The following is a 24,839-nucleotide window of genomic DNA, read 5'->3' as shown; positions in this document are numbered from 1 at the left end:
GGCGTCTTTGTCCTATACTGCCCTCTGGTGGGGACTTTTGAAACTACAGACGAAACACAAAACTAATAGAAATCGCTTTATTTCATGAAAGGTAGACATAATTGTTCAATACCATTTGGGAGTGGGTGGGGGAATAATTATATCCCAGGCTGTTCCTCCTGGTTCTTCTTCTTCGTCTTCTTCTTGATCAAGTGGCCTTTAGGTTTGAGCAGCAAAGACTTTCTGTGCTCCTCGATTCGTCGGGCTTCTTCTCGTTTTCCTTGCCACATCTCCAAGCCTTTGTCCACCTCAGAGTCCAGCATCACGATGCGCCTCTGGGAAAAATACATTAAAACGTAAACATTTTTTCCAGTTTTTCCCCCAGAAGAAGTCCACTTACAGCTAATTCTTCCCTCTCCCTCTGTCTTCTCAACATGCCTTTTGCTGGAGGTGCTGGTCTACCATCTGCAAAAAAAAAAAAAACAACACAAGTGAGCCAGTCATAAATTGTGACGTTGTTTATTTTTTTTTATATTTGGCCCCATTTACCTGCATAAGACCAATCGGGCAGATCTGTCATCGGTCCATATTCTGTGCCGCTACGTGCAAGTGAATGCCTGAATGACAAATATATACATTTTACAACTAGACACCGAGTAGTATTCCTTATTTTTATCCACAAGCAACGGTAGTTGAGCTCAAAGTGTCGTATAAACACAAACATATCGCTAATTAGCGGGGGTTCACCGTCGGTTTGACATATTGTTTACATTCAAATTTAACTTACTCCAGTCTCCATTTTTCTCCAGCTTGAGCTACCTGTGTGGTGCTTAACCTCCGGCTCGAGCACTTTAACGCTGCAAAATAAATAAATACAGCTATAAAATACCAAAAGAGAGCGTCTAATAAATGTAGCTGTGGCTATTAGCATTAGCTCGTCTAGCCATACGTCGTCAAACGTCGCCACCGTGTTTACTAGTGGTTATAAGAAGTGACCGTCTAAAACAACACTAAGACTGATATCAAAATATGACTAAAGAAGTCAATATTTGTCAAAACAAATGAGTGAAAGTATCAGAGGTCTTACCGGAGAAACACAGCATCCTTATGGGGGCCGCCATGTTGCTTGTACTGGCGACAATTGTCCCGCAGAGGGCGCGGACGGCACGAATTCCGGTATTTTACCTAAATCAATGAAAATAGTTTAAAGTTTACACTTTAAAACATTCACACGCTGAATTATTTACTTTTAAAGTGGGTCATTTTTTTGTTTAATGAAATGCCTTTTTTAGCCACAGATCCAAGTTGACCATGATACAAAGTTTTCTGAATTCTGATCACGTTTGAAAGTTACAAAAGCGACAGAGCTCGATTTTCAGTGTTAATCGTTCAGAGTTCAACGACTCTGTTTGCTTGTTTGCCTGAGACATGAAAGCCCCCCCACCCCCTAAAAAAAACCGAATTCCTCCGGCAGCTTTTCGGACAAGTTGCCACTCGTAGGCCCGGGTGCGGCGGATGGGCAAACGGGGCGAGAGTGCGTTCCGGCAGGCCGACGGCGCAGGGGGGACTCCGGGGTGAAAGGCTCCATCTCTCCCCGGAGGCCGCCTCACGCCACTGTGTCCTTCCGCGCATTCCACAGTCTGTTGGTACATTCAAGTAGTGCCACACCAAAAAAAAAGGCCAACTTTCGCACTTTTGGGCCCTTTTTCACGTCAAATAAAAATGGGAAATACCATAACGGCGATGCGAGAACATAAAATTACGCGTGTAAATGAGGCGAGAGTGCTTATTAACAAAAGAGGAATGGAGGGGGGGGACGAAGAGGGGGGCAACGAGCCGCCGCCGTTGACTGATAAAGGAAACGAGGGAAAAGTCAAGGTTGAAGGCGGGGGAGCGACCAGGCAGGCTATTTCCTGCCTCCGAAACAAAACAGGAAGTAGTAAAAGTCAATAGGACAGACTGCAAAGACGAGTGGCCATTGTTTTAGTTTGAAACACTCAAACCGGAATGAAATATCCCCTTCAGAGCACACAGGATTGTTCGGAAAAGAAGGGGGAGTCATTATTTAGGGGAAGAAAGAAAGAAAGAAAGAAAGAAAGCAAGCAAGAAAGAAAGTAAGTTGTCGACCGTGCAATGAACGCTGGGAGGGATTTATTTATACCCGGTGGCTTTTTTTCGGGACGGAAACGATTGGCGAGAACAGACTTTTCCTTGTCTTTCCTAACTTCTGCGCTCCCGGACGCAATCGAGCAACGCATACGCCTACTGCGGACTTTATCGGTTTTTTTTCTTCTTCTTCTTAAAAAATAATAATAATATTACTCCTGGAATGAATGGCAGGAGTCGGGTGAGTCGTGCACCGGTAAATCTGTAGTTTTAAGTATCCTTTTTTTTATTTTTTGCAAGCAAATCACTAGGGAAAGGGAGTCCGCTTTCCCAAGGATCTGAAGAAGAAGAAGACTTGAGGACGATGCAGATGTGGAGCAACGCGAGGGTCCACAAAGGAGGCCCTGCACCACTCAAAGTTTCCTGGATGCGTTCTTCTTACCAGCCTTCCAAGGGATCCGACCTGCACCCGTAGGTTGTCGGCATGATGGCAAAGCAGTAAGGATTAAAGAAAGGCATGGCATGAGTCCCTCCCACACCGACCTCGATCTTATTTATCTGGCTCTTTATTTCCCCCGGTAAGGAATCCCAGAGTAGTGGTCTTTGAGTCGGGCTCCAGAGCGGCCTTTTTTCGCCATGGATCGGCCCATAAGCAAGTTGCTGGAGAAGCTGAAGCTCACGGACTCGGGCAGCGCCAAGCTCAACAGCTCCAAGAAAAAGCAGGACCCGGCCGGGGACGTCGCCGATGATGGCGACGCCGGCCCGGTCCAGCAGTCGCCCGTCCAAGTTGAGGAACAGACGGCGTTGGCGGTGGCGGCCCATCCGTCTTCCGCTCTGGCGCCGTTGAGGCGGCGCTCTCCCCAGCAGAGGGCCTCGTGCTACCTGGGCGAAGGCCTGGACTCCCACCTGAGGCGAGAGTCGTCGGGGCCGGACTGCGACTCGGCGGGACACGAGGCGTCCCTGAACCGGCGCCGTTACTCCCTGGAGCTCCAGCAGCTGGTACGCAGGCAGCAGCTCTTGTCCCAGCCGCCGCCGCCGTACCCCGTGGCCCCGGGTTACGGCTCGGCGGCCCGGGGCCCGGTCGACGCGGCCTACCTGTCGGAACCGGAGAGGCACAAGCGCCTGTCGCTGCAGGAGGCCCTGTTCTACAAACGCCTGAGCGCCGGGAGCGAAATGTGGGAGAGCCACAGGCCGGCGTCCCTGTCGCACCCGCCGCAACGGCCGGCAGACGGCTTCTTCTACCCGCCGGGGCCCGCCCTGAGCCCCCGCTCGTCCTTCAGCCTCCAGGAGTCGGTGGCGGTCAGCCCCCGGTCCAGCTTCGCCTCCAGCACGGCCAGCGGCGTGGGCGGCGGCGGTGGCGGCGGCGGAGGGGGCGGGAGCCCCATGGGCAGCCGCTGCAGCAGCAACCGGACCAGCGGGATCAGCCTGGGCTACGACTCGCGTTTCTCCAACCCGCCCCAGCGGCAGTCGCCGTCCTCGCAGACGGGGCCCGTTTACGGGAAGACCCCCGTGGAGGCCTGGACTCAGTACCTGGACATGCGGCAGTGCGCCCACGACACCCGCCACTCCTACCCGCCCGCCTTGGGGAGCCCGGCCGCCGCCTCCTACCCGGCGGGTCCGGAGTGGTGGGACGGCGCCAGGGGCAAGGAAGGGGGCGGCGCGGCGGGCGAGAAGTGCCGCCACTCGGACCTGCCGGGCACGCGCTACCAGGAAGAGCTGACCCGACTCCTCCTGAGGGACGCGGCGCTCCAGGGCGGTGGGGGGCTCCTGGAGGGCCTGATGCTCAAAGAACAGTCTTCGGCGCCCCAAGCCGGACCGCCGCAGGAGGATCCGGGGCCCCCCGCCGGACGAGAACCGGCGGAGAACCGGCAGGAGTTTTTCGGTAAGACGGCTTTTTACCGTTCTCGGAATTGAAAAGAACCGGTAGGACGGCGGGGAATGGCGGACACAACGATTGATTTTTAAAGGCAATTTCTTTCCGCTACATTTTCAATCAAACCTGCCGAGACGTGCCGACGTATTTAAAAAAAAAAAAAAAAACGATCCGGGCAAGTTGGAGACAGGCCTTTTATTGTTAGCATTGGGAAGGTTTATTTACTCATTATTTATTGGATTATTTTTTTAACTCACTCAGCGAGAAGAGCATCTACTGTACAAAATGACACTTCAAGATCATTTTACGGTCGGCTATAAATGCCAGTCGCTGATGTGAGTCACACACGGTTTGCGTACGTCTATGTGTGTGTGTGTGTGTGTGTGTTACGCTGCCTAAATGAATGTGTGTGTGTGTGTGTGTGTGTGTGTGCCATTTCTTTGTGGTAGGGTGTGTTTTCCTCTGGTGACTTCAGGCCACAGTAATGCTCTGAAGTGTGTGTGTGTGTGTGTGTGTGGGTGTGCTGCAGCCTGTTTTTCTCCTCAGGTATGCGTTCCCTCGGGGGACGTGCAACGGAGTCGAGCTTAATCCGAGGGTCTCCAAAATAGGGCCCGTGCCCCCCGTTTGTCTAAACAAAAGAAGCTCGAGTTCAGATGAACATACGAGCAAAGTTTGAGTTCAGCCTACGTTCTTTGGCGTTAGCACGTCGCTACGTTAGCTTGAAATGGTCTACAATTTAATTAAGCATTTGGGAAATTTAGCTTGAGGTATCTCATTGGATTTTTAAAATAAAATCAGCTATGATACTTTTAAATAGAGTTCTTCTGGAAATAAGTTGATTTTTTTTGTTTGTTCCACAAACGAAAACCCATGGATCGGGTTAACCATTAACCAATTGGGGAGAAATGTGAACTTTGCCAGTTGTCATCTTCGAATGTGTTCAGCGAAAAAAAAAAAAAAAGAAGGAAAAACTCCTCCCGGTTTCTTTGCGAGTCCAGCAGGAATGCTTCGTTGGCGTGGCACTCCCCAAGCCACAATTTCAACCCAAAAAAAATGTGGCAAGATCCTGGAATAGATCACAAAGAACCGCACTGCCCGGACCGCCTTAGCGCGTGGCCTTCAATTTGGAGAGCGCGGAAATAGAGCTAACGCTAACCCTCACAATTGAGCTTTTAGTTACGCATTTCCTCCCGTCAAAGGGGGGTTTACAGGAAGTGTAGGAATTTCCCTTTAATGTGTGAACACCCCCCCGGCCCACGCGAACCAGCGGTTTTACGAGCGTGGGTCCGAATTCCCTAGCCGCTTAATAAAGGGCATTTTTTCTGGGCTTTTCTTATAGGAACCTGCATCAAGTGCGGTAAAGGCGTGTACGGCGCCGACAACGCCTGCCAGGCCCTGGACAGCCTCTACCACACGCGATGCTTCACCTGCGTGTCCTGCGGTGAGCGAGACGCCGGCGTGGAGGGTACTCAGTCGTTTGGTCGCCGGTCTTTTGGTCGCCCGGAAGGTTATTGATAATTACCATTTAAATGGTTACTCAAATTCCCTAAATACAAAGTGCGAATGACTATTTAGTCATACTTAATGCCCTAGTCATTATTAGGCTAAAGAAAAACTCCAAATTTCCCGGACTTTTATTGTTTTTTGTTGGAGAACTTGTTAAGACGCTGACTGACGTCGCTTCTTAAAGGGACAACGCATGTACATACAAACTCTTATACCAGGGGTAGGGAACCTATGGCTCGGGAGCCACATGTGGCTCTTTTGATGGGTGCATATGGCTCTGAGCTAAAATATGGAAACCGGTGGTGAGAGAGCCGAGTCCCGAATGCACCAATAGGAACGTCACGTCGGCACTGTGGCATTGATTTTTTTTCATTAGTCTTCTGCATTCATTCTCTCATTGATACTCATTGACATTCATTGATTAGCAACAGCTTAACAATGTTGTCAAAATAATTAAAATACTTTTTGTACTTTAAAAGTTGTAAAATGACAAAAAAAAATTGCACATTTTCATGTGTTTTGACCTTTAAATTGTGATTATGGCTCTCAAGGAATAATATTTGAAAATATGAATTGTTTATGGCTCTTTCAAAAAGGTTTCCGACCGCGTAGATTGCGTTGTTTTACCTTGTTTTGTTGCCGGTCTTTTGGTCGCCGGACTTTAGGTCGCCGGTCTTTTGGTCGCCCGTTGTTTGGGTCCCGGGCGACCAAACGACCGGTCACGTGCGTGGAATGACCCGGATCCGCTTTCTCTCGGCAGGGCGCGCTTTGAGGAATAAGGACTTCTACAACGTCAACGGCTCGGTCTACTGCAAAGAAGATTACATGGTGAGACTTTTGGTTTCTTTCTTTTTCGGGTGTCTGACCTTGTTTTCTTTTTTGTCTTTGGGGTCGACAGTTTTCGGGATTCCAGGCCGCGGCGGAAAAGTGCAGCATGTGTGGACATCTCATTCTCGAACAGGTCATGCCGTGTCCTTCGTTGGCATTTTTTTAGAGTCGAAACCTTAACATTTGGCCTTCCAGATCCTGCAAGCCCTGGGAAACTCGTACCACCCCGGCTGCTTCCGCTGCGTGGTATGCTCCAAGGCCTTGGACGGCGTCCCCTTTACGGTGGACCAGCACAGCAACATCTACTGTGTGGCCGACTACAACAAGTACCCGCTCCATCCATCCATCCGTCCTTCCTCCCCTCCTTCTAGTCTTAAAAAACCTTCTTTCTCATCCCATCCCACCCGCAGGACTTTTGCCCCCAAGTGCGCGGCCTGCTTGCAGCCCATTTTGCCCACCGAGGTAAAAGCCCCGCCCTCTCCAAGCCCCGCCTACCTTTAAACTCAAATCTTAAATGTGCTATTTCAGGGCAGCGAGGAGATCCTCAGGGTGGTGTCCATGAATAAGGACTACCATTTTGAGTGCTACCACTGCGAGGTGAGTCGGTCGTCATTGGGCAATAGCCACGCCCACTTTTGCTTGTTTTGCCCGTCGTTTTGACGTCATTTCGACCTTATCAGGAGTGCGGCAAGCAGCTCTCCGATAAGCCCGGCTCGCAGTGCTTCCCGCTGGACTCTCATCTGTTCTGCCACCCGTGTCACGTGACCCGAGTGTGCGGCGGCGGAGGCCAGAACTGACGACGCGCTACGCTAACGCGCCGATAACGAGACATTCCCGGTGTTTCTCTCCAGTCGATCGTACCTGCTGTTTGAATTTTACTGTAAGGCCACGAGGGAAAGCGACTACTGCTGTCCAAGAACCAACAAGGGATCCTGCTAAAGTGTACATATTTTTTTTTTTTTGGTTCCGTTAGCAAACGTTTTGCACTTCAATCTCGACGCTACGAAAGAGATTTTCTTCGAGTTTAAAAAAGGACCATTTGTGCCATTTCCGGATGCTGTAATAACACGTTTTGCGTTCCGACTAGAGTTGAAATGAGACGGCTTTTTGCGCTTGTACGTTTCAGAGCTCCTATAAAGAGAGATTTTTTGGAAAACTTGCCACTGGGTTTTGATTTTTTTTTTTTTTCTCGGCAAAAGAGATGAACAGGTCAACATTTTCCCAAGTCGATAGCATTTGGTGTTTATTTCCTTATTTGTAATGATTTGCGATACATTCGGCAACAACAAAAATCACAATTTGGACTAAAAACAAAGAAGTCAAAATGGTTAAAACTAGCTTTAGGAAGACAAACCAAATGTGATCACTAAATTTGGGGCTTTTTTTTTGGGTACTGAAAAACAGACATTCAAACAGAAAAGAAGTTTTCCTCGTGCAGGTTGACTTTAAAATTTCAATTACGAAGAGTGGCTCAATTTTTAGCGGGCGAAAGAAAATGCTATTTCAAAATAACCGTAAAAAAAAAAAGAACGTTCACTGGGCTTCAAAACGAGTCGCCGAACCGAGTGGAAAGACTAAAACTGCTCCGAGAACAGTTGTCGAGAACAGGGCATCTATTTTGGACTTTATTATAGGGCTTTGGAAGGAATAAAGTGTGGAACCACAGAAGTCGAAGGGAGGAAAGAAGAAGAAGAAAAAAAAAAAAGAAGCCTCCCAAACCTCAGGAGGGACAACGCCACACGCCTTGGCCACATGGCGAGGCCCCTCCCTCTTTTCCTCAGCGGCGCCGGTCTCGGGTGTCGCTGCCGCTGCGGGATCGCCATCCCAACGGTGGCCGGCCGGGTCGATGCTCCCCGTCTTTGTTCCGGGGCGCCTCCTTGTCACGGTCGGGCTCGCCGCCTTTCTCGCGGCTCTTCAGCCGCTCCTTCTTGCGCTGCTCCCGCATTTTTTCCTGCTCGTCTTGCTGCTCTTTCAGGCGCCGCTCCCGTTCCTTTTGCCGCTCCGAGCGCTCCAGCACCCTCTGGGCCGCCTGCTCGGGGTAGAGGACGTTATTACGGGAGCGGGTGAATTCGAACGCGGAGTTTAAGCGTGTGGCTGGGCTCGCCGACCTGTTCTTCGGTGAGGGGGAGCCAGTATATACACGGAGCCGCTTTGGTCTTGAGGAACAAGTCGTCGAGAAGCTTAGCGGGGGGCTCGTCTGCTTTTTCTGATCAAGACAACAAACAAAATAATCATTTTTATAAGTCTGCTGCTCAGTAAAGTTCGAGATAGCCCAAAAGATAGCCCAAAACCTAAATTGCTTTGAACATTTTCTGCGTGGAAAAATAGTCAAGTCCATGACTCGGACATTGGCGCCATCTGGTGGTATTTGCCGCACATAATATGACATAAAAAATGTTGAAAGTTACCCTTTTTTTCAGTCTTCCTCTCCTTCTCCCTCTCTTTACTCTTGGGCCTGTCCCGCCTCCGTCGTTCTTTGTCTCGGGACCTGGAGCGCCGCTCGCGTTTCTCCGTCCCGGGTCTGGCGAACTCGCGAATTTTGTCGCGGTCCCACTCGCGCTCCTCGCGGGCCTGCTCGCGCCGCTCCATCTGCCACTGGCGCTCGGCCCACAGGTCGCGCACGCCGGGGGCGCCGCGATCGCGCTCCCTGTCCCTCTCTCGCTCCCTGTCCCTGTCCCGCTCTCGGTCCTTGTCCCGCTCGGGCATGAGCGGGGGCAGGCGCACCTGCGGTGGCATAGGTGGCGCCGTTTGGGGCGCCGGTGGCTCCTCGCGGTTCGGCTTCAGCACACCTTTGTGAAAGTCCAGCTGGGGGAAAAAAAAGAGAAGAGAACAGCGTTGAAAATAGCGGAATGACACGCTAGATCACATGTGTCAAAGTGGCGGCCCGGGGGCCAAATCGGGCCCGCCGCATCATTTTGTGTGGCCCGGGAGAGTAAATCACGAGTGCCGACTTTCTGTTTTAGGATCAAATTCAAATGAAGAGTATAGATGTATATTAAATTTCCTGATTTGTCCCCCTTTTAAATCAGTAATTGTCATTTTTTAATCATTTTTTTCTGTGTTTTTAGTTCAAAAATCATTTTGTAAAATCTAAAAATATATTTAAAAAAGGCTAAATTAAACGGTTTTAGATCTATAAAAAAACGAATATTCAGGGCTTTTAATCCATTTATAAAAAATATATCTAAATATTCTATCTAAATCTACATACATGTAAACGAGTGCCTTTTCATTTTTTTTTTTTTGAATTTCACCACTTTTAAAGTGGAAAAAACTGAATATTTTTTTAAAGATTCTTGCTAATCAATGAGAGGGTGCATTCCAGAAGAGTCTACTGCAAAAAAAGAAGATTAAAGCAAAAAAAAGAAGAAGATTAAAGCAGTTCTAAATGCAATATCTCAGTTCTGTCAACAGCGATTTCCATATTTTAGCTCACAGGTTAGCAAAGAGCCAGATGCACCCATCAAAAGAGCCACATGTGGCTCCCGAGCCATAGGTTCCCCACCCCTGCGCTAGATCAACTCGCAGAGCTGACGCTTTACCTCGTCCTGTTGCGAGAAGTCCACGCTGAGCACTTTGGGATTGCTGTGAGGCCACTTGACCCCGTGAAGAGCCTCCCTGGTGGCCGCCGCCTCGTCTTGAGTGGCGTACTTAGATCGAAACGGGCAGGGAGGGTCGACAATTAGCCAGACCACCGACTTGGAGAAAAAATCAATGGCTTGCTCACCGTGACGAAGCAGTGCGACTTGATCTTGTCGATCCAGAATCCCTCCTCCACCAAGTTGCCCGTCTGCTTCAGCAATTCTTTGAGCTGGCCCAACGTGAACGGCCGCACCTGCCAAAGCGCCACCGTCCGCAAGGTGAGCGCAGACCGTTCCGACTCCGAGCGTGCTCAAAAGTGCTCGTGTGTTGAAAACCCACCAGGTTGGTCACGTGGACAATGTTGGAGGGCTTGCCGCGAGGCGGCGAGGGCTTCCGCGTCGAGCGGATGGGGTCGTCGATGGTGATGGACACGCCGGAGCGCTGCTGACTTATGGAGCGACGCACCAAGGTGTCATCGGGGGAAGCTTGAGGAGGAGGAGGGTGTCAATGGAGAGCTTGGAACATGAAGGCCACGGTCCCGAGAGCCGCTCACCCTTTTTCGCATCCGGCTCCGGTGTCTTCTCGGGTGGACTTTGCTTCGTCTCCTCTACGGGGGCCGGCGGCGGGGTTTCGGGTTCCACCGTCACCGCCGCCGTCTCCTCTTTTTCGTCGGTCTCCCCGTTCTCCTGGGCGGCGGCGGCGGGAACCACCTGCGCGTGGAAAACGATCGGGACTCGGCCCTAGAGACGGCGGAACGCCCGCATTCGGACTCACCTGCGTCACCGTGCGCCGGATCTTGAGGCCGTCGTCGCCGTGGCCGTTGTCCTCGTCCCCGGACAGCTGCAGCTCCTCGGGGTGCAGGTCCAGGACTGCCTCCTGGGCCGCTTTGATATCTGGGATTAAAGACTGTGGCACGGGTGCTGGGTGAGGCATCGTTAGGTGTTCAAAGTGAGAAATGCAACAGAACTCAAGTTTCTAGCTTGGGTCTTGCTCAATGATATTTTCCAGACAAGACATGGCGGTTGAAACTGTGAAATGGAGTGCGTGTGTGATAGTTAAAAGGTAGTGATTTGTTTATTTTTAGCTTCTTTTATTCCTCGGTCTGCAAATTTGTCACGTCACGGTTGTTACAATGACAAATAAAGTCGATTCAATTCTAAAGTGGGCCTACAGAGGTCAACAAGATTGCACATTCGTCTTTATCACCTTGCCGTTTCGTGCATGTCAAGTCGAATTTGTGCCCATATAAGCCATACCCTCGATTTAGTCATCATTTTTTTAAGCGACAAATACGGCGTATATGTGAGAAAATACGGTAATGTGCCGGCCCGGTTGCGCAATACCTTAAGAGAGTCAGTGGTAATGCTAATGGACGGCTTCTTGGCGGTGACGGCGGTGCTGGATCCCCAGCGCCTCTTCCTCCCCGCCGCGGCGCCCGTGTCGGCGTCCCCCGCTCCGCCGTCCACGTCGCCGCCGGAGACGGCCGGGGTCTTGTTGCCTGCGAGAAAAGGCCGGCGTCAACCGGGAGGATTCGTCGCGGCGGATCGGATCCGCTTTGGGTCCACTTACCGCTCAGGGAGATCTTGCGAGCGGCGAAAGCCTTGGGAGTGGTGCTCTGGAGAGAAAAGGACAGAGAAAAAGAACATACAGAAACCCGAAAGGGTGCCAGGGGTGAGACGGGAACTCAAAACGGACAACAGGTAGTCAGTCGAACGGGAAAATGGGGCAAGGAAGAGTTTGGGGGAAGTCACAAAAAAAAAATAACGAAAATTCTGAGGCTAGAGCTAGACGTGTGTTCCACCTCTGCTGCTCAAGGACATAACGTTAGAAGTTCAACCTACGACTTTTGTGGCACAAATGCAGCCAAGTCTTGGTTCAGGTCCAATTCCAATCAACTGGATTGGACGCCTAGAAGTGATCGACTCATTGGTGGGCAAAGGGAGAACCATAATTCTTTTTTTTAACTCAATGGCTGCAATTGACAGCAATAGACGTCCAATCCATTTGATGGGGGCGGGCCTAGCGATGAAAAAACATTTGCTGCGCCCCTCCCACTTCAAAAGGATTGGACCTCTATTCTCAACATTCTGCCGATTTGATGTATTTATTTTTAACTGACTTGCACGCGATTGGACGCCTAGCATTGAAAAAAAAACTGGGCGAGCGTTCTTTGCAGCAGAAGTGGAAAACTGAGCCCTGGAGCTTATTTCTTTTTTTTGTCACAAAAGATTTGGATATTTAACTCTAGAGAGCTGGGTATATTGTTGTTTTTAACACTACCACTGGAGTCAGACTATCACAAATCAAACTGCAGTATTCCAATCAATTAAACATTTGAAATGGTGAAAAGTGATTGCCTGGTACCATTAGACACCTGATTCCTTACTGGCTCGACTAGGGCCCAACGGCACCACCCTGTGCACTGTATCTAGGCAACAAGGATCCAATCGGGGAAGGCGGAGGAGCGAGGGCACGTCTCGATTTGAGTGTGCCGGAACTGATCACTTGGGGTGCTTTTTTAGTCTCTGAAGGGAAGGAAGGAAGGGTTTTGCTTGCTTTCTTGCTCAAACGGCTGTTCACAAAGTCACAATCGTGTCCCTGGGAGAAGCTCGGCCTTTTTTTGTATGTGCCTTCGTGTCCTCCATTCCGGCAAGTAAAGTCCAAATCCAAGTCTTTGGAAAGTCTTTGAGGCCAACAGTCTGAAGCGTTCCTTCTTGGTCCAAAAAATAAATCCAATGGATTTGCCATTGTGATCTAGGAAGCAGTTCACTCTCAAGTCGGGCAACGATGGCGTTAAACTAAAATGTCCAGCCACAAAACAAAATAAAAATACTTCCACGGCTTTGCGACCAATCGGGTAGTCCATGAAGAACAGCTCGGCGACCAGACGCATCTTCGTTCAAGCGTGAGAGCTGAAAAGTGTCCACGTCTGACTCGTGCTTAGAATTTCAGTCCGGTGTCCCGAGACAAAAGGACACCTGGGCGGTCTAAAGCCATATATCGCCAGCGCAAAATGGCCATTTCAGTTCGGCGAGCAATCGTGGTTCCAGACTCCCGAGGTGAGGTTACCGTGACAACTGGGATTTGCCGTTTACGAGGCCGCCGGTGATCTGACAAGTGTTCAAGTCTTTTTGGGTGGCTCAAGACTGTGCCACGAGACGTTGGGGACTCTGTGCCTAATTCAGGTAGCGGCGACGCCCTCGGGCGTATCGGGACGGAAGTTGAAGAAGGAACGGATGAGGTGCTGTTGGTGGAGAAGGAGGTGGAGGTGGTGGTGTTGTTGGCGGTAGTAGTAGTAGTAGTAGTAGTAGTACGCAGCTTGTACCAATAGGGGCAATGGAAGAGGCATGGGCACCTTCATAACAAAGCAATCAATGTGGTTTTAAACAACAATCACACCATAAAAATATTGAAGAGAGAAGCGTTCATGAGGGGATACGAAAGAAGGACAGATGAAGAAAAGAGGCAGGAGATAAGCCGTAATGCATCGCGACACACCCCACCGCTCATTAAAAACAAAAATATAGGTATGCTTTTGCCACAGATCCTTAACTCCTGGGGTTATGACAGTGGACAATGCTGGAAAACGCAACTTTTGCCCCCCCCCAAAAGTCAAATTGCGGCGCCGGACATGCAGTTGGGACGCGGAGGAGTCGTTAGTGGGGCTAGGATGCAATCAGTTGCCGCGGCAACCGACTCCAACGGCAACAGGAGTCCTTTGCAAAAAAAAAACCTGCCAAAATAATTAGCCTTCTGTACGGTGGTACCTTGGCCCACGGGAATTGACTCATTGGCCCTCCCACTTCACAAAATACCTTTCCTGATGGATAATAGCGCTCGTATCTCAATGTTTTTTGTCCACAGACAAATAGAATAGGAATACAGGTCGAGCAATATCTCCGACATGCTATATATATTTTCTTTTAAATTCACATAATTGGAGGCAACACAATGGAGTTGACCTCGTCATGCTCCGTAGCGAATACGAGTGATTAGCCGCCGACGGGCAAACGCCAGGCCCTCCTCGGCCAGACATACCTCTTCCAGGCGGCCATCGCCGTCCGCGGGCACGGCGTCCGGCTGCCGGGCCTCGGCGCTCTCGGATTGAGGGTCCACTTCGGAAACGGACGCCTCGCTGGGTTCGGACACCTCTCTGGAAACAGAAGGAACGGGTCAGATGGGGCGGCAATGAATGAACGTTCGTTTGCTGCCAACTCCCCCAGCCCAAATGGATTGGACCTTCAGCCCGGCCTAAGGGCAATTTGGTTGAGATGCACCCTCCCACCAACGTGTTTATTGCTAGCAAACGTTCGTTCATTCGCTGCCAGTTCTCACTTGAAATGAATTGAACGTCGATCGCAGTCAATGGCAACCCGCGAGATAAAAAAAACAAACACGTAACGACCAAAGGCCACGCACTTCACAAAAGACACCCAGCGTCATTCCCACATGCTTCCAATCCATCCGCCCAGCGTCGCCCATTATTACCCGTTTTTGTTAGCTTCGGATAGCATTCTCGCCGGACTTGAGGAAAGGACGCTCGGCGACAGAAAGCGGCGGTCGGCGGAGGGTTTTTGCACCCCCCACCCAAAAAAACAACAAGGGGCGTCGGAGGTGTTACGACCACAGCGCGGCGAATGACTGCAACGCTCTCAAGGATGCAATGTGGGCATGCCAGCCATGTTGGCTAGCGAAAAGCGGTGTCAAGGAAAAAAGAAAAAGGCGATAAAAACAAAACCGCGGTTATATCGCGTTTCCCCGTGCGGGTTAAAAGTTAGGCAAACGATTCCCGACGCTCGCTCGAGTCATAGGAGCATTTTAAAACAACGACTCGTGATGAATTAAAGGCCGGGTGCATCGGCTAGCTACAAGCGGAAATCGCACCAAGAGGCAACAGAAGGAGGACAAGGACCCAATTAGGGAAGAGGGAAAAAAGCCACAGCCAATCCGCTGCTAGGGCGTCCCTTGACATGCCTGACCGAAAATACAACAAGCGACGTTAGCTTTCAGTAGTAGAGCTGCTATTACGAAACAATGCACGCGTGCGGGAACGGAAAGTAAACACAAATAAATAAATAAACTATTGTTAAATCCAATAGTTATGTTCAGGCACCATCTAATACTTGGAGGAAGAATTATTACAGATTATATATAGTATGTATTATTATAAGAATAAAGAAATAAACAATTGCTTAATCCAATAGTTATGTTCAGGCACCATCTAATACTTGGAGGAAGAATTATTACATATTATATATATAGTATTTATTATTATAAATGATTGTTTTAGATGGTATAATATTTTTAAACTCCTCCATAAATGAACGGGACCGTTTTTGTCTTTTAAAAATGAAATGTTGCCTGTTAACGAAACGTGCCAGCTGCTATTTTCAGTGACGTGGGTTGATTCTATTGAAATGTTCCAAACCTTTTCAGCAGGTGTCCGTTGTCCGTCCCCATCCCTTTTGTCTCGTGATCTGCGTCTCGTCCTAGCTCGGCTCTCTGTAAGATGACCATAGGACGCACACATTCAAATGCAAATAGGACAGCGCTTCAGCTTTCTCGTATTTTGCTCGCTGACAATTTCACCTATCGTGAATTACTGGCGTCACATTGTGACAGGCAGGGAAGAGAATTGTGTTTCTGTATACGTTTGTGAATATGGGGAATATTTGGCGGTAAACGCCGCCCGACTCAATTACTGACCTTCAGCTTTCTCGCACTTCGGCGTGACTGAACTCTGACGGAAGACGAGGACGACGATTTGGACGACGAGTCCGAATCCGACGAGGAGGAACCGGAATCCGGAGCGTCGGCCGTTTGCTTTTTCTCGGCGGGCTTTTCTTCGTCTCGCGCTTTGGCCTCTCGCTCCTTTCCGTCGCCGACGGGGTTTTCTTTCTTCCGGATCTCCGGAGACTCGCTGGTCCGCGCCTCCTCCGACTCCATCTTGTGCACCAGCAGCGAGAGCGGACCGGCTCTACGCTTCGGGGGGGGCTCGGGGCTGCTGGAGCGGGATCTGGAGTCGGAGTCTCGCCCCTGGGCGGGACGTGGCGCTCCGGAGCTTTCCCCTTCCTTGTCGTCGGGGTCCGGGGGGCTCTGCTTGGGAGTCTCGGGTAGGGGGAAGAGGTCGGGGGGCGGCGACGGGGGCGGCGTCGGGTGGCGCAGTTGCATCAGGTTTTGGTGCGGCTGCGGGATGTGCTGCGGCGCTTGAAGCTTCCGTTTGGACCTGGCGGGCACCTGCGGGGGGGCCCGGTTGCCTTTTCGAGCCGCGCCGGGCCCGGGTCCGGGCCCCCAGTCTTCGTCATCTCCGCTGTCGTTGTCGTCGTCCTCGTCTTCGTCGCTGTCCTCCCGAGCCCGACCGCCGGCCGAGCGGCTGAGGTGGAGGACCGAATGGGAGGATCCGCTTTCGCTGGGGGCCACGCCTTCTTTCTCTTGGGCCCTGGACAAGGCCGGGGGCAATCCCTGGCGGTCCGGCTGGCCCAGGACGCGCACGGACAGGGACGCCACGGCGCGGGGAGGGGAAGGGGCTGGTACTTCTTTGTGTCCCTGAGGAAAGGTGGCCCTCTGCGCCCTGGCTCCCGGGGTCGCGCCCTCTGATCTATCGGACGTGGCCGTCGCCGGGGGGTTCTGCTGTGGAAAAATGTCACAAATCAGATTGACTTTGCCAATTTAGCAACTTGAAAGGGAACTAATGAATAGACATGTTGAGATCCAGTAAGCAAGGCAGATATGGTAAACATAAACATTTTTAAAGTGGTACTCGCTTTGAAAAGTTTGAAAATACGTCACCACGTGGACCACCCACCTTGTCAGAGACGCAGGATGAGCTGTCATTGTCCGACTGCTCTTCTTCTTCTTCTTGCATTGTTGAGCTTTCTGTCAGGGGGAGAAATGACAGAATTGTGGCAAATGGCAGCAACGCCCTGGGCTGGATACATCAAACCTCAGCACCTCCACGACAAATTCAGTAACCACCTTCGTCTCTGTTACTACTAGCGTTGACTCTAGGTTTACCGTGACCACTTTCACAAAAAAAATGGGAGCTTCTACAACCAGATTTTCTGGACTGTTATACCGTCAGCCTCCTCTTCGAGCTGCGCGTCTCTCTCCGGTCGGTGACTGAGGAGTTCCTGCTGCTTGGCCAGATACTGCTGGATGAAGCTATTCTGGCTCATCTCCTCCCCGATCTGCAACCCAAAAAAAAATCTCTGCGGTAGTCTCGTAGCGGGCTGGACGGCGAGGGTTAAATCGGCGCTACCTGCGAGTTGGGCTGCAGTCCGCCGTGAGTGGTGGACGTCTTTTGCAGGTTCTCCAGCATCAGCGCCTGTGAGGAGGAATGATTGGATTAGATTCATATGACGTCTACTGCCATCAATGGCCCTGGATGGAATATAATTATTGGCAGTAATAGATTCATCTTATCAGTATTTGGGTGTTCTCTTGCTGCCAGCCCTGCCACTTCAAATGGATTGGACTTCCAGGCCCAAAAAAGTTAACTTCATTCACAGACTACGTCGTAGATGGTCCAAATTGACGTCTAACGCCGTCAATGGCAGAACAAGTGTCAAATATACAGGCGACCGCGTGCTGCGAGTTACGTACACAGTCGCCATCCCACCGAGAAGCTACCTGTGTCGTAAAGCGAGGAGCCATGTGTACCCAATCAAGTGTAAAGGTTCGCTGGCGGATGTATTTTAAGTCCCCGGCTCCCCGGCCTTGACACGAAGGCGGGTTTATCGGCCAAAAAACAATAACAAAACATGGCAAAAAGGGCCCTGCTTGGCACGAGCGGTTGTTTATTTTGGAAACGGTGCCTTTTTTTTGTTCGCTCGCTCGCTTCCGCCCGGCTTAGGCCTCGATTTGACAGGTGCACACGGCAACTGTGTGCAACACGGTGCCCCAGAACTATTTACCAATTCGACCGCGAAACGAAGCCGAAGCCGAAGCTGCAGCTAGCTTAGCCGTTTTAGCAACGTCCACCATTACGGGACGCCCTTCCAAGTATTTCCGTGTACTATTCGGCACCGAAGCGACGAGAGTAGTTGTTCCCGCTTCGGAGCCCCTACATACCGTTAAGACCCTCCACCCCTGCCCCTTCCCTCCTCTGCCTGTCTGCTAGTAAACTTGTCCACACTCTACAGCAAGGCGCCCCGAAAAACAGTCCCCCAACTCACTCCCTTGAGTCGCTGGATGAGTTTGTTCTTCGCCCCGCTCTTGGACAGGTTTCTCTGCTCCAGCGCGGCTTTCAAATCCGCGACTCGGAGGGATTGTAAAGGCTGTCCATCAAGCGTAATATCCTCGTCCGCCATCTTGTCGAAAGTACTCCCGACAAGCGTCGTTTGGGTTGCCGCTCGGCGTCGTAGTTCGGCAATTTCCGGAAAACTTCGTCACGACCCGAGTGACGCTTCGGCTGCCGTCCGACAGTTTCCGGAAATTTTCAAATATAATTTAGCGCTGTCGCTATTATATTCTATAATTTTCAACTCGAAACAGATACAATGATAAATAAATGATACAAATTTCCACATTTAGCTTTTTTTTTCATTACAACGAAAAAATGAGTTAATACACATTGTACTAACTACCACAGCACATACACAGCAACATATTGACTTCTTATTCATCTTTTAAAAAAAGTTTATTCTGGACTGGCATACAAGGCAGACATAACATAGTGTTCAAAGAGTGAATAGGTCTGTATTGCAAGAACATACAGGAATGCGTTTATAAAGTGTAGAAAACCTGCTTTGGACAAATGAGCGTAAAATGAAAGTGGGGATGCTTTCTTTGACCAAAACACTTTTAGGTCCAACTTGTGCCAATGTCGCTACCGTTTATTATCTTTTCAATATGTCAAAATAAATATACATGACTCGCTTGATTGAAGTTAAACCAAGCTTGCTTGAATTAAATTCCAAAGGGTCACATGCACTACTGACACTAACAACATGGCTGTCACTAGAGGATGTTAGTTTACAAAAGCACCGCCTCTAGTGAGCAGCTGGCAAACCACTGCAATGAAGAAATAAAAATGTGCATGATCATTTCAACCATGGTAAAGCTATGCATCAGGAAAAAAAAATAGATATAAATAAATAGAAAGGTTACTTTCTTCTCTTCAAACTTGTAATAAGTGTAGTTTGTATTAATACTTCAAACATCCACAGGGTGACACTAGAGTAGAGAGGGAAAAAAAATAAACATGCTTGGCAGGATGAGGTTTAATTATCATGGTGTCCATATATTCTTAAATCGCGATGAGTAGCCTCTGCGAACAGCTTTTCCAGCGTTGTAGAACACGGAGAGAGAACGTGGGCAAAGTCCGCCATGTCGCGCAAATGTCAAACAAACAAAAAAAAACAAGTGAAGGCGACATGCAGGTCGCAACTCGCGGCGACGGGTAAAGTTGGTCGACGGGTTTCGCGTGAAACTGTGGCTGAGGGCAATTTCAACGGAACAAAGTGATGAACACGGAAACACAAAGAAAAGCCCGACCGCAAAAAATGGCGCGCTAGCTTAAAAAAAACACCGACTTTCAAATGTAAACAGACAAGACGAGCGGAATCGTGCCGTTAAGTCAAAGTCCAGTCTTTTGCGAAAGCCTCTCCAATTGGCGTTCGGCGACCCTTCGGTAAAATGCGAGATCGGAAAACTCCCAAAAAAAGAAGTTTCCGGTCCTCAATAAGTTAGCAGAAGTGGACAGAAAAGAAGCGAGATGCGCGACAGTGGAAGACGGTGACAACCAAAAAAATTTGTGTTAAGAAGATAAGGCATTTTCCAAGAGAGAGAAAAAAAAGTTGCGTGGTGTCCGCCAGATTTTGCCGGCGGCCCGTTACGGGACATCAGGAGGAAATCTCGGCCAGGCGCTGGAGTAGAGTGGAGAATCCGGCGGCCTGCTGGGAGAGCTCGGCGACCCGGTCCACCATCTCCTGGGAGGCCGAAACCGACGGGTAGTTCTGGGCGGCTCCCTTGGTGGCCACCACCACGGCCTTCAAGGCCTGGCAGAGCCCGCCACCGGATGTGGTGATCTGCGGAGGAGAAGGGGAGGAGCAAAATGAAGGAAGCGCGTGGGAGGCGGGCTCGAACGACCGGCGCACCTTCGCCCGCAGGTCGGCGGAGGCCAGGAGGCGGGATAGCGTGTCGCCGATGAACACCAGCTTGTGCGCCGTCACGATCAGGCTCTTCCCGCGCGCCACGAAGACGCGCGGCGGCTGGTTGGCCCGCACGCTGGCGAAGAGCACGTCGATGGCGTCGGCCAAGCAGGAGAGGTGGGCCAGGCTCTGCGACGAGTAGAAGGACAGCAGCTCCGAGTCCTCCAGGGAGAGGGAGGCCGGCAGGGGAGGGGACGGAGTCAGCTGGACGCAACGGAGGGGAAAAAAAAAAAAAAAAAAACACTCAACGAAGCGGCTCGGGATTTCAGATCTGGGAAATAATAGACCGGAGAGCAACGGATCGGAACGGGAGACGTAGACGTGCACAAGTGCGTACAGTACGACGTCGGTTGAAAGACTCCTTGTCTGGAGTCGGTTGTCCCGCGGACTCGCGTCGTCTGTGAGGCTAGATTGTTAGCAAAGACAAGTGAGCTCTTGTTGGGGCGCAAGCCAGGACTCCGGCCAAAATGAGCTGGATTCCCGAGTCACCCGTCTCGCCGGGAAACGCGTTCGAGCTCGACTCCTGACTCATCCCGACCGGAGATTCGGCTCAATCGAGGTTGGGGGGTTTAACGAGCTTTGACTACATTTCTGCTCGTTGGCGCCGAGCGGAAAAGAAAGGCAGCTCGTTCAGATAGTGGGCGGAACTTACTCTGGGCTCGGAAGTGATTGTTTGTCCGTTCTGGAAGAGTGGAAGCTCTGGTTTTCCCTGAATGGCCACGAGAACACGGGACACCCAGTCAAACCACGGCGGAAAATAAAGAAAAGCACAAAGAATAGCTTTCATTAAAAAAAAAGACAAACAACTAACCTGCAGCTTGACGTATCCCACGCTGTCGCCGTTTGGCACCGGCGCCGGGACGGGAGTCAGGCCTATTCCGGCGTACTCGTTGCCGGGGTCCTCGTCGCCGTCGCCGCGGCCGGCCGAGAGGGGCCCCGGGGCCTGAGCGGGAGGCGTGGGAAAGGCCGGCTGGGGGGTCGGGGGCAGGGGCCTTTCCTGGATCCAACTACTCTTGCGGGACCCCATGCCGCCTCCGGTCGTCTTCCCGTCCGACCCCGGGAGAGCGGGGAGCGGCCTGCGGGACAGGGACTCCTGGGAGGGCAAACGGGGGCGACCCTGAGCCTGCAGAAGGAGGCCGCTCTCCTCCAGCGAGCGCTGGACCAGCGACAGGAGTCCTTCCGACGGGGGGGCGTTGCCGACGGCCGACAAGGCGGGGAGCAGGTCCGACAGGCGAGCCCAGGCCTGCTGGAGGGGCGGCGGCGGGTCCCCGGAGTGGCTGGCCTTCCACGTGGACAGGATTTCCGCCAGCGACGTGGCCAGGTCTCGGGACGAGAGAGCGGCGGGGGAGCAGGAGACGGCGCCCAGCACGGCGTGGACCGAACCGGAGAGCGAGGCCCGCCACTGGACGTCCCCGGAGCCGTTGCTGGACACGGAGAGGCGGCGGGTGGAGGTGGACGAGGAAGACGACGAGTGGGGGAGGGCTTCGGTCGTCAGGGCGGGCATATCGTAGATGCCGCAATCCGGAGGGTCCCCCGCACTCGCCCGCTTCTCGGAGGCCGGGACGCCGTTAGCGGGACCGTTCCGGCTCGCCTCCTCCGCCGACTCCCCCGGTGGGACCCCCGGGAGAGTGGGCACGCTGTAGACGTCGTCCGGCGGGGTGGCGCTCGCTTGGACCTCCGGGGCGGAGCCGTTCAGCGTTATGGTTGGAATGTCGTACACCTGAAATTTGGAAAGGACGGGACAGGTCAGGAGGTGGCGCTCTGCGCTAAGGATCCGTGACGGTACCCGAGTTGGGCAGCCGGCCGGACTTTTGCGCCCACGCGTACGCGTACGCAGCTGTATCAAAGAGTTCCAAACCACCCGGCGAAGGCCAGGATATATTTATTCCCTTCAACGTCCCCACGTCAACGTTTATGCGGCGAGTGGAGGAAAAAAAAAAACACTCCGACAGCTGGCGCGCACATTTTGGGAGCCGTGCCGAGAGGCCACTGGTGCCGTGGCCTTAAGGCCCGGCCCCCGCAAACGGATGGGTGTGGCCGGGGTAAAAATAGCCGACTGACCGCAATGACAGGTGCGGCCTGGCCTTCGGTGGGGGAGTGGGTTTTAGAATGTAGCCCACTAAGGTGGAGAGTTTAAAGAAAGCCACATTCAAGGAGACCGTGGAACGGAAAAGATCGTGGTCATCACCTCGGTCTCCGGGTCCACGTGCGGGGGGACGGCGCGCGGGGTGTCGTAGATGCCGTCATCGTCATTGCCCAGGACTGCCGGAACCGCCGGGACCGCACGCTGCCACCTGCCGCTAGGCGGGGTGTCGTATACCTAGAGAATAAGAGACGTGACCAAAACGTTTCGGGTCAAGGCTGCGCCACGTCGTCGCACGGACGTCACCAACCTGGTCGTCCGCGGGGTCCACGTAATCTCGACTTTCTCCTTTCCCGTGATGCGCGCCGTTACTTTTCTCCACGTCCTGACCGTCCGCCTCCGCGCCGCCGTCGGTTGACAAAATCGCGGGCTGCTGCCCATCTTTCCGCGTGACTCCCCTAACCGGAGGCGCGGGCGGCGGGGGCTTCCGGGCGAAATTTGGAGATCCGGGAACTCGGGGGTGGGCCGCTCTAACTAGCAAAGGGGACCCCCGGTGGCAGGCGAGACTCGTTTGGCCCCTGGCCGCGGCGGGGCCGGGTGACGGGCCCTTGAGGAGGGGCCGGGGAGGCGCTTGGCCGGGGGAGGACGAAGTCCGATGAAGAGTTACGGCCACCGAAGAGGGGGTTTGGTACATCCCGGGCCCGTCCTGACTCACTTTAGACTGGGGGGCCCCGGCGACCGAGGGGGGCCCGTTGGCGACGACGACTCCTCCGGTCGGGGACTGGTAAACGTCCTCGCTGGCCAGCGGCGTGCCTTTAGGCACCAGGTAACAGTCATCGGCGTGTCCCCCGGTTAGCGTTTCTCGGGGGACGAGATAAGTGGTGTCCTCGGAGTCCTCATCCGCTCTGGCGTGGGCATTCTGAGCTCGGGGCTGGCGGGCAGAAGACGGGATCGGGCTGGCGGGGCTCTGATAAAGCGCCCCGGTCCCGTCTGTGCCGCGTCCTCGAAGGGAAGGGGAACGCGGGCGCCCCCCGCTCCCTAAATCCCAATCCGGCCTGGGTCTGGATCCGGAACTTGAGTGCGAACGCGGCCGTCCGCCATCCGCTTTGCGGAGCTCGCCGGATCTGGAGGTCCCGCCGGCCCCTCGGTTCCCACCCGCGGCGGGCGGGGAGCGGTACACCGCCTCCGCGTCGTCCTCGTTGCCGCGGGCCGACGGCGGACCGGGTGACAGGTAGACGGAGTCCGGCCCGGGGGCGGGGGCGGTCTGGAGGAGGCGCAGACGATTGGCCGGGGCGATGCCCTGTCGACCGTGGAGGGAGCAGAGCCACCAGCCGGGCCCCCCGTTCTGCTCCTGCTCCAAAACCATCAGGATGTCGCCCTTGCGGAAGGCCAGCTCCTCCGGGCTCTCGGCCGTGTTGTCGAACAGCGCTTTCGCTAACACCGTCTACGTGGGAGGAAGGAAGGCTTTGTTTTCATGTTCCGATTGGAGACACGCGACACTAACTCCAGTTCAAATATTAAAACGTGCGGTGATCCCGGCGGTGGATCAGTGGTCAAATGGACAGAGCGGCTTAATGGTAATGAGTGGGATCAGAGCAGGAGGGCGGGGGGGTGAGGGGGCGAGGGCTTGCCAGGGTGGGGGTTTAGAGCCACATCTGTCCCTCTGTGTTTAGGGTTTAATTGCCAACCCACAACCCCCTGCCTTTCTCTTTTTTTTTAAAGCCAACCCCCATGGGACCAGTGCCATGTGGGACGCCCCCCTAGACCCCCCTGACCAAAACATTCTGTAGTACACTAAAAGTGAATGACAACTTAATATGATGCCCTCGGTTCAGATACTTACAGAAACCGACATGGTTGTCAACTTGTGAGAGTTATTAGGGTCTCGGAGAAGGTCCAATCGGAAAATTCCGGTCGATCAACGAGGTCCTTTCAGCTCACATCGTCTCCGCCTTGGGAAAAACGACCGCTAGGCCTGTGGGTCGTTCGGAACCGTTATTTCAAGCACCAATTTATTTCGAAATAATCCAGAATTGACGGCGACGAGTCGCCACCTGTCCGATCGATCCACGCCCCGGTATAACGTTTGAGTATAACCGTAGTGTAGAACCCAATTTTATGTTCGAATGAACTCATTTAAAAAAAATGATTTGCTTATGTGGAGAAACGATAAATGTCGAACCTATTGGAACGTCATTCACTACCGCGGCCTAGTTCGCGAACATTGCTGGACTAAAACGCTGGATCAGTAGCGCATTTATAACACAAAAGAGGTCAAAACCTTCCACGGTTCCATCGCGATGGCGTTAAAATTCGGAATAAAATCATGCATCACCTTTCTTTAGCGTAATCGCCGGCAAAGATCCACATCGGCGTTCAGTGAGAGATGTGGGTTAAGCGTTTCTCCTCAAGCGTAAAAAACCAGTGCAGTGGCCATTGGCGTTCAATCATTTCAGGCCGATGACAACAAAATGATCTCCGCCCTCCACCGACGCTGACGTATTCCGTCGATCTACACAACATGGGAGGCGTCGGCATCATTCGCTCAGCCAATCCAGTTATTTGATAGGTCGCGTAACCCTCCCTCTCCCTCGCTGATTGGCTCCTTGCCACGAGGTGCGTTTAGGGCTTGTTTAAAAAAAATGAAAATAGCAATCCAGCCAAATTCAAACGCCGCAAATTAAAATCGCCGAATACGTAACGGGATGGACTGGACGAAATAAAAACGGAA

The 24,839-nt window shown here is 52.3% G+C and overlaps 4 protein-coding genes and 1 long non-coding RNA gene across 10 annotated transcripts; 1 reads left to right on the top strand and 4 right to left on the bottom strand.

Moving 5' to 3' along the window:
* Positions 1-63: 63 nt before the first annotated feature.
* mrpl52 (mitochondrial ribosomal protein L52) lies at positions 64-1,605 on the bottom strand. The gene is made up of 5 exons (XM_077589781.1): positions 1,067-1,605; positions 767-836; positions 529-596; positions 380-444; positions 64-314 (listed from the first exon to the last, which is right to left on the bottom strand). Exons 1-5 carry the CDS (start codon positions 1,098-1,100, stop codon positions 138-140), a joined length of 414 nt encoding a protein of 137 aa, XP_077445907.1. The 5' UTR covers positions 1,101-1,605; the 3' UTR covers positions 64-137.
* Positions 1,606-1,945: 340 nt separating this feature from the next.
* ajuba (ajuba LIM protein) lies at positions 1,946-7,452 on the top strand. Of its 3 annotated transcripts, none has more exons than XM_077589762.1 (9): positions 1,946-2,093; positions 2,386-3,967; positions 5,298-5,399; positions 6,225-6,292; positions 6,363-6,425; positions 6,488-6,618; positions 6,703-6,754; positions 6,821-6,889; positions 6,973-7,452. In XM_077589762.1, exons 2-9 carry the CDS (start codon positions 2,722-2,724, stop codon positions 7,087-7,089), a joined length of 1,848 nt encoding a protein of 615 aa, XP_077445888.1. In that variant the 5' UTR covers positions 1,946-2,093; positions 2,386-2,721; the 3' UTR covers positions 7,090-7,452. The 3 variants fall into 3 exon arrangements, with proteins under 3 accessions (XP_077445888.1, XP_077445891.1, XP_077445890.1); XM_077589765.1 differs by lacking the exon at positions 1,946-2,093 and having other exon boundaries at positions 2,104-2,556; positions 2,669-3,967; XM_077589764.1 differs by lacking the exon at positions 1,946-2,093 and having other exon boundaries at positions 2,104-2,583; positions 2,669-3,967.
* LOC144066328 (uncharacterized) lies at positions 4,139-7,394 on the bottom strand. Its single transcript, XR_013297479.1, has 3 exons — positions 6,331-7,394; positions 6,092-6,273; positions 4,139-4,586 (listed from the first exon to the last, which is right to left on the bottom strand). It is a non-coding gene; the product is annotated as an uncharacterized LOC144066328 (long non-coding RNA).
* Positions 7,453-7,518: 66 nt separating the features above from the next.
* Positions 7,519-18,217, bottom strand: acin1b (apoptotic chromatin condensation inducer 1b). 2 transcript variants are annotated; one of them, XM_077589755.1, is made up of 17 exons: positions 18,049-18,217; positions 17,133-17,198; positions 16,950-17,061; positions 16,680-16,750; positions 15,581-16,504; positions 15,303-15,376; positions 13,913-14,027; positions 11,444-11,489; positions 11,218-11,372; positions 10,649-10,780; positions 10,428-10,584; positions 10,214-10,359; positions 10,020-10,127; positions 9,835-9,942; positions 8,701-9,097; positions 8,401-8,498; positions 7,519-8,321 (listed from the first exon to the last, which is right to left on the bottom strand). In XM_077589755.1, the coding sequence occupies exons 1-17, from the start codon at positions 18,181-18,183 to the stop codon at positions 8,070-8,072; spliced, it is 3,096 nt and encodes a 1,031-aa protein (XP_077445881.1). In that variant the 5' UTR covers positions 18,184-18,217; the 3' UTR covers positions 7,519-8,069. The 2 variants fall into 2 exon arrangements, with proteins under 2 accessions (XP_077445881.1, XP_077445882.1); XM_077589756.1 differs by having other exon boundaries at positions 15,581-16,501.
* Positions 18,218-18,574: 357 nt separating this feature from the next.
* Positions 18,575-24,590, bottom strand: efs (embryonal Fyn-associated substrate). Of its 3 annotated transcripts, none has more exons than XM_077588283.1 (8): positions 24,444-24,590; positions 23,952-24,083; positions 22,419-23,552; positions 22,214-22,345; positions 20,837-21,745; positions 20,678-20,734; positions 19,972-20,229; positions 18,575-19,902 (listed from the first exon to the last, which is right to left on the bottom strand). In XM_077588283.1, the coding sequence occupies exons 2-8, from the start codon at positions 23,961-23,963 to the stop codon at positions 19,717-19,719; spliced, it is 2,688 nt and encodes an 895-aa protein (XP_077444409.1). In that variant the 5' UTR covers positions 23,964-24,083; positions 24,444-24,590; the 3' UTR covers positions 18,575-19,716. The 3 variants fall into 3 exon arrangements, with proteins under 3 accessions (XP_077444409.1, XP_077444410.1, XP_077444412.1); XM_077588284.1 differs by having other exon boundaries at positions 23,952-24,084; positions 24,455-24,576; XM_077588286.1 differs by lacking the exon at positions 20,678-20,734.
* Positions 24,591-24,839: the final 249 nt, after the last annotated feature.

The sequence above is a fragment of the Stigmatopora argus genome, chromosome 20 (genome assembly GCF_051989625.1).
Source record: "Stigmatopora argus isolate UIUO_Sarg chromosome 20, RoL_Sarg_1.0, whole genome shotgun sequence".
NCBI lineage: Eukaryota > Metazoa > Chordata > Actinopteri > Syngnathiformes > Syngnathidae > Stigmatopora > Stigmatopora argus.
This window is presented reverse-complemented; position numbering and strand designations above follow the sequence as displayed.